The sequence below is a fragment of the Oreochromis niloticus genome, linkage group LG13, assembly GCF_001858045.2.
Source record: "Oreochromis niloticus isolate F11D_XX linkage group LG13, O_niloticus_UMD_NMBU, whole genome shotgun sequence".
Classification (NCBI taxonomy): domain Eukaryota; kingdom Metazoa; phylum Chordata; class Actinopteri; order Cichliformes; family Cichlidae; genus Oreochromis; species Oreochromis niloticus.
The window spans coordinates 4,929,497-4,941,803 of NC_031978.2; the positions used below are offsets into that span (position 1 = coordinate 4,929,497).

General features: G+C 38.7%; 1 protein-coding gene across 5 annotated transcripts in view; it reads right to left on the bottom strand.

The window, feature by feature from the left end:
* Positions 1 to 12,307, bottom strand: part of atrnl1a (attractin-like 1a) — a 338,833-nt gene that overhangs the window by 230,085 nt on the left and 96,441 nt on the right. For all 5 annotated transcript variants that reach the window (XM_025897448.1, XM_025897447.1, XM_005473721.4 and 2 more), the window contains 4 exons: positions 11,178 to 11,310; positions 6,371 to 6,558; positions 4,065 to 4,278; positions 3,250 to 3,441 (listed from right to left, as the gene is read on the bottom strand). In XM_025897448.1, coding sequence (XP_025753233.1) covers positions 3,250 to 3,441; positions 4,065 to 4,278; positions 6,371 to 6,558; positions 11,178 to 11,310 — 727 coding nt within the window. The remainder of the gene's footprint in view (positions 1 to 3,249; positions 3,442 to 4,064; positions 4,279 to 6,370; positions 6,559 to 11,177; positions 11,311 to 12,307) is intronic.

The window sequence follows — 12,307 nt, forward strand, 5'->3', positions numbered from 1 at the left end:
TAGAAGATGAGTGTTATGTGTATAGAATAAGTCATGCCTCATTCCTCACTGCATTGAATTAGGGCAAGCGAGGCAAGTAGGGCTTGTCAAGTCAAATCTGAAAATAGACATCATTTTAATTGAAATCTATTCTTTCTGGCCTGTTGGCCTCCATCCTGCTGCCATCTCGAGGTTGCAGCTGACCATTTTCTCTGGAAGCAGGATTAACTCTGCTCTACTTCCATTACACTGAAATCCATGTGTCCAGTGTTTTGAGGGCATCCATGGCCTTTGTTGGGTCTGCGTTTCCACAGGCTCCGCTGGTTTAGAAATTTATTCCCGTTAACGTCAAGCAAGGAAACAAGACGAACACCGGTTTTTACTTGCTAGCAAGGGAGACTGGTTGGAACCAGGCTCTTGGAGCTGAACGCTCCGCACCTGTCTCCTAGCCAGCTTCAAATAAACAGCCTTCCTTGCCGCCTTTTATTCTGAGAACACAAGCACCACCCATTGTAAAACCCCCCTATGGTCACAAAAGATAAGGTACTATGTGTGTATGTGTGTGCACGTGTAACCACGTGTGTGTATGTGTATGCATGTGAGTGTGTATGTTTGTGTTTGGTGGTGCGTTTGTGTGACCTCCTGCTCACCAAAAGGATCATAAAAGCAGGAAGCTCACTAAACAAGAGAACAGAACCCTCACATAGGATGTGCCTGTAATAAAACACTATAGCCTCCCCCACCAACAATCTGGTTGGAGAGGTGGTCAGAGACAAAGCAATGTCTTTGATCCTACAGTTTGAACTAAGACTTACAAATTTAAATAACACAATGACTACATTTAACAATTTGACTCCAACAGCCTCCTCACAGGTGGCTCCACCGGATACAGCTCTGCTCGGGGCCTCCCCACACTGAACTGGCACCTGTCCAGGTTCTTGCAAAATCTGTGCCCCAGTTGGTGGATCCCGAGTCCCCTGTGTGAGCCACCTCGGCCTGTGAGACCTGAGCTGTCTGGGCGATCAGACCCAACTGAACCCATGGCTGAGGGTCTTGCGCAGTCCAGTCCGAGCCTGAGTGCCACTTGTGGGTCCTGAACCAAAGCTCAAGTTTCTAAATGGCCCTGCACAGCCCCAGCCAGGGTTTTCTGTTGATGGTGCTGGCCAAACATGGCCCTGAACATCCTGAGTATGAGCTGGTATGTGCTGGCCCAGAGTCTGAAGGTTCCACCTCAGCTGCTGATCTTTTGCCCTGCCTCAATATCAACAGCCCCCTGGCCAAGCCTCCGTAGGGGTCTAGTCTCCTTCAACATTCGTGGCCCTCCTATCTCAGTCGCTGTCTGTGGCTCCCTTCCAAGTCTCCAGAAGACTCCCATTTCATTTTGTGGAGGTGTATACTGTTACCAGTTTAATATATTTCTTGTCCACAAGGACATCCCCCTATAGAGTGTCATGCCACATCTCAGAAAAATTAAGACAGGTTGGCACACTTGTTGTTTCTGGCCCATGAACTAAAAAAAGTCACTGTTGTTATTTTTTTCTCCAAAATTCCTAATAAACTGAGCTTTTCTACCCAAACTACTTCTTCAGGTCAATTAAACTGCAATTTCTATTGTTTCCCTAAATTTTCTGAGTTAGAATAGAATAGAATAAACCTTTATTATCCCACGGATGAGAAATTTTGGTGTTACAGAGCTCTTACAGCAAGGGAAAATAAAATATAAAAGGAAGACCCTATGTGGTCTGCTGGCTGTTGCAAAAGTACAACCTAGAGTACTTATCCCCAGGGTTTGGACCCAGGATTTTGAGTTACTGTGAGGATGTGGGATTCATGTGTTATTTATCAGTTTATTATTAGTTTATTATTGTTTTCTGAGTACTCTGGATGTTTGAATAGTGTTAGGTTGTGTTTGAGAATAATTATATTTCATTTCTTTATTATTCACATTTCTTGTGAATCTCAGTTGTGGTGATATAGTCTTTAGTTGATGTTCCTGTCCCTTTAGTCTCTTGCTGCTTATTATTTTATAACTTCTAGGGACAGTTCAATTATGTGATAGCTTTTATTTTGGTTCCCATCTTGTTGTTTATCTGTACTAGTAGTATTTCCATTCATGCCTTAATGCTTAACCCTCTGTCTTGTTTGTGTTAGCCTGGAGAAACCAACCTTTCAATTGAAATGTGACCCCTAAGTGGATGAAAATTCACCTAAAAACCTAACCACCTATTCGTTTAATTTGTTGTATGGAATTCACCAAGTTACTTTCCCGGTGAGACTGAGGATTTAGAAACTCCAAAAACGATTAGGAGCCACGAAAGAGTCACAAGGCTCAGCCATGCTAAGAAACCATCTCATCAGAAAGCAGCGGTGAAGCTGAACTATACCATCCCCAGGGAGGGGTTGTATATCAGAGAAATGTTAAGAGACAGCAGCGAGGACTTCATATTGAGTGAGTCATGTGTCATTGTAGGTGATTGATTTTCTGCCCTGTAGCTACAGGAGAGTTGGCGCTGCCCTAGTGTTAGTGTGTGTTTGAGTCAATGTGTGTGTGAGGCTGATGGGTAGCCTTGACTACTGATAAGACAGTCGATGGGAGCCTGGAATGACTCTGTCCACACTTTGGTCTCTTTCCCAAAGGTACGAAAAACAGTTTTTATCTTTTGTTTATCTGTTTGTTTAGACATAAACTATCCTGACACAAAGATAACATACAGCAGAGTACAAACACTCAAATATGCCACCAGTTCATGTTTTTCTGGCACGGCTCTGCACTCTTAGAGCCACACTGCACTCTGATTATGGACAAACAGTATTATACCTGACCTTTGTAACTTATTTCTGCCAATATCAGTAACAAATTTAAACCCCTGAGACTCATACAAGAATCCAATCCAAAACTCGAGAAAATTAAAGTAATGAAATAAAAAGTACTAGAATTTCTCCGTTTAATAAAAGCAAAAACAGAAAAATAATGACCCATTATGAGTAAATAGTCCACTAAATAAATAGGAAATACAGACAGTAAGGAATTGTTCAGGCTACGTGTAAAAAAACAAAACAAAAACCAAAAGAGTGCAACGCACCAAGCACACTAAATGAGTGGCTTTTTGTTCTTGCATGTAATTACCTGTGTATTATTAGTATACTGTACTTTTTGCCTATAAATAACCCAGGTTATACCTATAAGTCTACCTGTCAGATGAATAAAAGCAAAAAACACTTTAATATTTTCCTGTAAAATGATAGTAGCAGTATAGTAAAACGTCTCACCAGTACAATCCTGGGTCTGCCACTCCAGACACTGGCCGTAGGGGAAGGAAATAACATACGCAGAGGAGTCTACACAGCGCTGAGTACTTCCACACCACATGCACTCCATGGCCTGGCTGGTGCAGTTGGCACAGCTGGTGCGCAGAGCACAAGGCGTCTTACAGGGACGAGCACTCTGACTCTGGGGACTCCCTGAGCAAGGGATAGACAGCACCATGGTGGGTGAAATATTAAATGATCTGTTAGCTACACTTGTTTTGCATTCAGTGACATCCAAATAGTAAGATACTGTAGCAGCTAATATATCACTGCTGTAAAAACACAAGTTTGACTATTTTATAGATCTGAAGATAATAATATGGCCCATTCCTGTTGGAAGCAGCCATCAGAACATAGGTACACTGTGCTCATAAAGGGATGGAGATGGGTCAGCAACAATACGCAGGCAGGCTGTGGTACTTAAACAATGCTCAAGCAATATTTTGGCACTTAAAGTGTTTCAAGAAAATATCCCCTATGACCCCATGACCCTACCACCATGAGCCTGAATGGCCAGACTACTCAAATTACTCTGACCTATGTAAACTGTAGAAATGGTTGTGCAAGAAAAAGACAGCAGTCTGAACTTCAGCAGCTTCCCTGGAGCATATCTACATGTCTAAATGCATTGAGTTGCTGCCATATAACTGGCTGATTAGAGTTTTGCACAATGAGCAGATGTTCCTAATGAAGTGGCTGGTGGGTGTATGGTTTCATCAGGTGCTCTAACCTTCAAATACATTTTTTCTTTTGTCTTTCTATTCTCTTTTTCTCACCAGCAGGTTTTTCACAGATCAGGCCATCAGTGGTGGCAGTGCAGGGGTTGGCCTTAAGACCAGCCATCTGAGCTTGTTCCAAGTAAGCACAAAAGCCTGAGTCACTGGGCTCTCCAGGTGACCATCGCAGGGTGGTGTTGGTGAAGGGGGATGCATCTTCCCAGCCCCAGTACGACACGTTAATCTTCCTCAGGCCAACCCATGGAGATAACATCTGCAGAAGTAGAAAGACTCACAGGTTTGAACATGTGTTTATCCCGCTTCAAATTAGTCAGTGACTGATTTCCGGTACAATATATACAAATTTTCCTGATATTCTGTTATGTGGAATGAATTAACACTGGTCATTAACTTGGTAGAAAGCTGACAGTCCTTATGATGTTACTTGACACTGTTTCATATCACAGTAACAGAAGATCCGTCCAATATGTTTTTTCAGAAGTTCGAACAGTTAAACAAGCAAGCTTTATTCATAGTTAAATATACTGTAATCTTCTTTCTGGGGTGACAAAGATGGTAACATTAAGGTTCCCTACAATGTTTTAGGAACTCTTACCTAGAGTTGTGTAAGTAAATGTTGCACAAATTTAGACGCTGCCCTTTAGAGAGACAGCTGTACGTCTGTCAGATTCATCAAATCAAACAGTATAAACACAATTAATCCTGATCCTGTTTCTTTCATAGCAGGTCACGCTATGCTTTTTATCACCTAAGCAAGAAGCACATAGTAATTTAACTAAGACAACATCTACTTTGCCAAGAAGACAGTGTCGTGTTTTCCATTAAAGTGGATCCTAAATCAAACCATCTGCAAATGACTGTAATTGCTATAAAAGCACAAACTCATTCAAGATTTCAAAAAGGGCCAGAAATTACAGCAGCTGATTGAAGTGTAGTTCAGTGAACATTTGAATTATCTGCTAACAAAACACGTGTGATGTGAAAGAACACTTTCCCACAGCTGTGATTCATTTCATTAGATAAATTCAGGTTCCCAAGAATACTGTGACACTGCATTTATACGTCAGCAAATGCATATTTTCGCACGCTTTTCTGTATCTGCATGTCTAGTCGGCTCCTCCATTTGAAAATCCTTTGTAATCCAGATGAAAAAGAACAATTGTTTTTTGAAGGCATCGTACAAAGATTTTGAATTATAAAGGTCAAAGAAAACACAAATGAAGAAAATTAACCACATTTGTACCCTCAACGGTTTCTCTTTGTTTTTGTGCTTCATGGTGGGCTTAGAAGGTTTTTTTATTTTTTTTTTATTGCTTTCTAAATGTTTTGTTTCCACGGTAGACAAATCACATACACACTCCAATTAGAACTATCTTGAAATCTATGGAACTTGTAATGGAAATGGAACCACCACAAATGGTTTTGTTAATGATTAGTTGCTTGTGAGGATTGCTTTGTGATGGTGAGAGACACATTCTTTGGCATCTAATAATAAATAATGTATGGAGGCAGGTTTGTGTACATATATTATGTCACAGATGGCCACAAATCACAAAGTTACAGCTTTGTCAATGTCAGCCGCAAAGACGGTGGCAGTTGTAACCTTAAGTTACATTCATATACAACTTTTTAATTATATCTGGGCAAAATCCTTTTAAGCAAAATTTAAAAGCAATCTCAAACCAGACTCATCCAGTTTCCCGAGGATAGGAAAAAACAACTGAGTTGATCATTTTATTTGGAAGATCTATTGGAAATAATTACATCTTTTCAACACTGGCCCTAGCATACATTTTCAAACATTTTCACACAGTTATAACAAGTGTCAACAAGAAGCAATGGCACTTAATTTGGCCTGGTAAAACCTCAGTTAGCTCAGTTAAACTTTAGAAAATATTTATGCACAGAAGATTCATACATTCTTCATATGACCAAATTAGTAAAAGATCACTATGAACAGTAGAAATAAAATAACCAATAATTATTTCAAGGTTGTGACTACACATGGTTTTAGTCAGGAGTGCTAAAGATGATCAAAAACCTAAATTATTGGCATTCCAATGTAACTTTTTTGTAGAATACGCACAGACTTGAAGAATATAGCTTCACCAGGAACCTTTATTCTAAAGTAATAACCTACATCTGCTTCCACGCTACTCTTTCTTATGATTATCATTCCAAACATGTCTAAAACTTGGATTTATATCTTCGCCCACCAACGTATAATGGTGCATAAACAGCCACAGCCATTTTATAAGGCATACAAGTAGAAAATAATGAATACCTGTCACTGACATTGTTTGCATGCCTGTCATTTCTGAATTTACTGCATGACAACCACCCACCTTGTCTTGTAGCTGATATTTTTGTAGCTCTTCCAGAACAAAATTGACCTGTTTGTCTGTCAACAAAGAGGCAATATTTCCTCCAAGGTTTTTGCAATAATGCTGGGCATTGTCATAGCTCTCTCTGCTGGAGTTGATCCTCAGGCAGACCTCGCCGACCTGGTGCCAGCCGTCCCCACACAGCTGGCCTGCATACAGAAACACAGTACTGTTTTTTTCCTTCGACTTCATTTGCATAATAAACTTTCATGCAATAACCTGTATGTTATAAACAGCATAAAAATGATCTTTTTCATGACTTGTAATCTTCAAATTTTCATTCATTACACAGAAGAAAACATAAACAATATGATTAATAAATAGATGTATAGATATTACACATTTGGGGTAAAAACAAAAACCTCAAAGCAACACCTTAGATTGCATGTTAATGTTTGCACTTTAGAATTTTCCACTTTCAGATACATATTAAGAATTTATTCTGCTAATGAGTGGCTTTTGATGTTTAGCCTGTTAGCAGTTTGCATGCTAACAGGCTACTGGACCTTTAGCATATTATCTAGCCAGGCTTAGATTTAATAGATCATTAGCATGTTAGCTAGCATTGCAAGTTAACATATTTAGTAATTAAAAGCAGCATTTTAAAAGAAAAAGTTAAATGATAGAAATCTTAGCAAGCTCATGAACTAACTTCCTTTGATATTTTAGGCAATTTAGTCTCTTTTCTACCTAAAAAGTGAGTGTCATTTGTACCCCAAAACATCATGTAGACAGCTACCTTAACATGTCTTGCCTAAATTTGACAACACTGTCAAAGTGTTTTTAATCAGCCAGACAGCAGAGATAAATCACATGGGCCAGTTTCCCCAAAATGACATAGGCCTCTTCCTAGACTAACACATTTTATATTAGAGACATACATTAAATATATTAATTTTTTGCAACAATGCAACATCAAGGAGAAGGAGCAAACAAGAAGAATGATTTAAACAGCCTTTACTTGGATGTAACTGCAGGTTTTATTTGTCAAGCAGGCACTTAATTGATATCCTTCACGCTGCCAGTTGAGGGTTGGTATTTAGACCAAGTCTAATGAGGAGCAGGTGTGCAAGTGAGTTCAGAGTCAGTTGAGACCAAAGTGAGATCCTCAGTGAAGGTAAGTGATGGACAAAGAAGTCACTGATACTGGAACTAATGTGATGGCCTGGAGAGTAAACTTTTCTTCCAGAACAAACAGATGACTGAACCACATTAAAAGAATTTTTTCTGGCTTATGTGATTAAATATTTATGAAGTTAATATTAGAGGCTGATGTAATTGTTGATTAATGCTGTCTTAGATTAAAGCAGCAAATTCTTGCTTTGTTCAGACCTAACAAATAGGATTCCCAGGAGTTAACAATATGTCGCCCGTAGGATAAAGGAACAGGACTGAGTAGAAGCGGAAGATAAATTCACCCATAAAACGCATATATGCACTCATTGTTCTTATCGGGGTCACTAAAGTGTCTTGTGGGAGACTATAACAGCGCAGAGGCCGTTCAATTAGCCAGGATGAAAGGAAAGAATAGCCATTCAGTCTCCAGAGCACTGCTGTTTATTTTGGTCTCCAGGACTGATTACATTCACAGGCCTATAATGGCTTCCATCACCAACCTTTCATGCTACAGAAAAGAAAATACCTGCTCTCTTTATTTATTTATCTTTTTTACATGCAATATAAGTACGCAATAATTGACTGAAACAGGAGGAGAAAGTAAGATTAAGGGTTAAAAAGGGGGAGCGTAAGAATAAACAGATTGATTGGGTTACAGTCTTTGTGTAAAAAGCAGAGATAAACATGTTGGACCATTTAGAATGAGTCATAACATGATGTCTAAAGAAAAGGCCACTGCTGTCATGGTGTTAGAGACACCTTTAACTAACCCAACTCCTCTTAGCCATCTCCACATAAAACTTCAGGAAAACAGAAGCTTTGTTTCTGCCTCAGCATGTTATTGGGCTCAAACAAAAAAGAAATATCAATTTATTCTGTGTGGTCTGCAATGCTTCATGCCAAGTAGCATAATCTTGCCTGTGGACATATAAATACTAGAGAAGTGGCAGGATGGTGAAGCTGCAGTGGTACAATATGAGAGGGTAGGTGCAGAATACTATCAGATGCATGGAAGATGCAACCAGTAGTACTCATTTTGATTTACATTGAATAGAAGCACATAGTTGTCGTCTATCTCTGTCCATTTAGGCTTTAAACAAAATACAATCACAGGCTTAGTTTCCCAGTCCTTGAAAGTGAACATACTGCCAGGCTTGGAGCTACACTCTATGAAAGCAAAGAACCACCAGAAAATGAACTGCCGTTTTCACCATTTGGATAATAAACCAATGTGAAGTCTCCACCACAGAAATATCCAACCATAGTCTGCACTGGGACATGACATTAAACTGCAAGGAAATGAGTTTACTAGTGCTAGCACTGCTAACGTTAAGCATACATTTGTGAAATATTATGCAGATGATTTTAAGGGCTAAATTTTCAATGGTAATTCAAATATATTTCATTTATTTAAAACTGTAATTAACAGTTTTAAATCGCTCTTAAATACTGAGGCAACAACTGTATGGACGATGTTTACCTCAAGCTGCAACCTCAGCAGCTAAAAAACAAGCCACTTCCCAAACAGTTCCCACTGAGTCCAAAAACCATAAAAATAAATAAAATTTGAAAACCATAACTTTAGAGTTATTTGGGCATGTGGGTAACTGCTCGACTGTACACAGTACGGTAATGCCCTTGCTATTTGGCACAAAAAGTACTAACCAGTTATACTAATTATTTTCAATCCTGATGAAAATCTGGCACTGCCATGTTAAAAGGCCTAACTTTATAGCATTAAAAAGTATTTTTACACCCTGGTACAAAAACAACTTTGGCCTCTATGGAGTCTTCTCTCATAACAACTGTATAGTTGTCTCTTCAATCTGGATACTGGAATTAAGGGCGTGGGTTTTTAAATGACACTGAGCTATGGTCAGTTGAATTCTGCTAGTTCTAACCTCTGCTAAGTGTAGTCACTGAATTGGATCCCTGGGCCATGTTTGTGTCTTTGGTGTTTTTGGTGCAATTTTAATGGAATGATCTAACATAGAATAGCTGAGGTACAACCCACCCAGAAGATCCAGTTTTATTTTATTATTGATACAATGTTATTGTTTTACTTCACTCATATGTTTCAGTGCTTTGCACCAATTTACAGTTGAATGAAGTTTCCTAACAAAGCTTGTAAATATTAGATGATAATTTAACAGTACACCGTCTCATGCAAATATGGATATGATACTAGAATGAAAATGAAATGCTTAGGCTTCAAAATTCAGTCCAAAACCCAATGAGTCATAAATATATACAGTCTGTGGTTTAACCTTTCTAGGGCTGTCACACTGACAGACTTTCAGTTCAATAGTGAAAAAATGTTCACAGTATTGTAACATTTATAGAATAATTATAAAAAAACACTGTAATGATGCTCTGACTAAAATTGATCTATGGTTTTATTTTGTACTTGATATTTTCAAGATCTAACTCAAATGAAACGTGCGTGTTGGTAGTGAGAAGTTTCTAAACATAATTGTACAAAAGAACAATTACCAAATTATTTGACATTATCCTATGTGCAGTATTGACACAATATTGAGTACACGGCTATAATGAACCCCCCAACCTGATCCATTAGCTTGAGCATAATTTTGTTTTTCTGTTTCCCAGAGCTAGTCCATTAGTGGTTCTCCTGTTTAATGGACTGCTAAATTAGTCATCGGAAACATTCCTAGTTAGTCTACATTGTACTGTCATGTAAAAACTTGATATTTCTGCTTCGTTTTATCCAGTTTCAGACATGGGTTTGAACTGCAAATGAACAAACCACCACATTCCTGAGTAATAATCAAGTTATCAAACTCAGTTATCCCAGCAAAACATAAGGGCCTGCCATCTTCTGCTTAAAGCTAGTACAAGATCACAAGTCTTTGCCAATGAACCCAGCAGGTCTATATAACACAATAAAACATGGAACTGCATCATTTATGGACTCAAGTAGCAAGAGTGTTTCCTGTGTCCCTATATTTGCTAGCAGTAAAAGTCAAAGTAGGAGCAGCTATGGCTTTAAGGCTGCACAGCATAACTCAAACTTGTTAGTCATCCAAGGATTCATATTCAGAACATCCAGTAAACACTTCTAATTGGCCTACTTCTCTATGCTGCTGAGTGCAGAGCACATTTCTCAAATGTGTGCATGCTTCTATGTGTGTGTTCATACTAATCCTATCTGAATGTACGCTTGCCTGAATATATGAGGGTGTTTATTTGCGAAGACCACTAAGAATACGCCACCGGTTAGCGTGGGAACATGCAAACGTTTTTTGTCTTACTTCACAGTATGTTTTATATGACACACATTCCAGTAGTTCTGAAAAAGTACTGCAGTCACTTCAGGGCGAACGCTACACTGTCGTAAATATCATCAAAAAGATTCACAGTGCATTTATAAAACAGGTTATCCATGCGTGCGTTTGTGAAACTCTTTATGTAAATAGAGTAGATTCTCAAGGTGTTCTCATTTTTGCTGCATATGGCCTCAATCTGCATGAGGAAGCAGATTAGAAAGAAAATCACAAACATGCTGTGCAAAGACTTTGCAAAGCTGGGTGAAGTTTTCAGATTCACTTGGAATAAAATGAGCTTCATGAATTTAACTTGAGGTACTTAATTTGCTTGCTACTATGTTACATGCATGAGTGTTTCTCCTCACCAGGCAACGCCTGACACTCCTGCTGCTGTGACTCCCACTGGCAGTTGACGTTCAGTGAGCAGCTCCTGCAGCTGGCCAGCCTGAAACACTCCAGCTCTTCCCTGCGCTTACACCTGGATGAGTCTCTTACCGTCTTCAAACACACACACAAAATAACAGGAAATAATATCAGTCGGTCTAGAGTTCTTTGAGAGTGTTCTCTTCAACAATAAATACAATAAAGCTAGAGAATTCGATATATGTGCAACAAATGGTGAAAATAATTAAAGTGTAAATGGGCGTGGTGATTTAAACAGCCAACAGAACATGCAGAGTGGAAAAGAAAATCAATATGAAGGACACCTTATACTGAGATGTAGTTTTTATTCTATATGCTGCACAGTTACACTGCAGCAATTTTAGCTATAAGGTTTCAGAACAGATAGGAAATTTGTTTTTTGTATTATTTAAAAGTTTCCAAAAAATCTAAATTGATCAGGTACCAGCAAAGTGTGCTTTAGCCTAAAAAACAAAATCCCATATTCTGCAAAAGGATGACACATCTTTATATCCATGATTGCACAGGTAAATACAATCCTGACCTTCATTTTTTTAGTCCACCGCTTTCTTAGCATTTTAAATAAAAAGTGATTTACATGAAAACCTTGTTAGACAAAGGGCCAAGGAGATAAATATGTAGGCCTTTGCTTATGTCCTATTTTCATGCCGTTTTTTGCTTACATATTTTCTTGAGGATTATTGAGCGTACATTTTGTTTTTCTGCTCCTGAAATGGTATTAAATGGATGTGTCATTTGGATTGATCCAAAAACAGACTCATGTTCAAACAAGCATGACAAGTCTTGTCTCAGAACAGAGACCATATTCTATGATTCTCTTTATTGCTTACAAATTATTTACCAAAACCTTCAAAAGCTTTTGATCAACAATTTCTACATCACTCAATGACGTGAACAGCTCCTCACAACATAGTGTTCTTTTTCCCAAACCAAAATCAAGTACCACTTGTTGGAGAAGGAAGAAATGCATGAAATACATGCAAATTTGTACTTATATTGCCCCCCAGTGTCCACATAACCTTAGGGGCTACTCTGACCTGTGACCTTGCAGCCCAAACCTGAAGCCTAACAG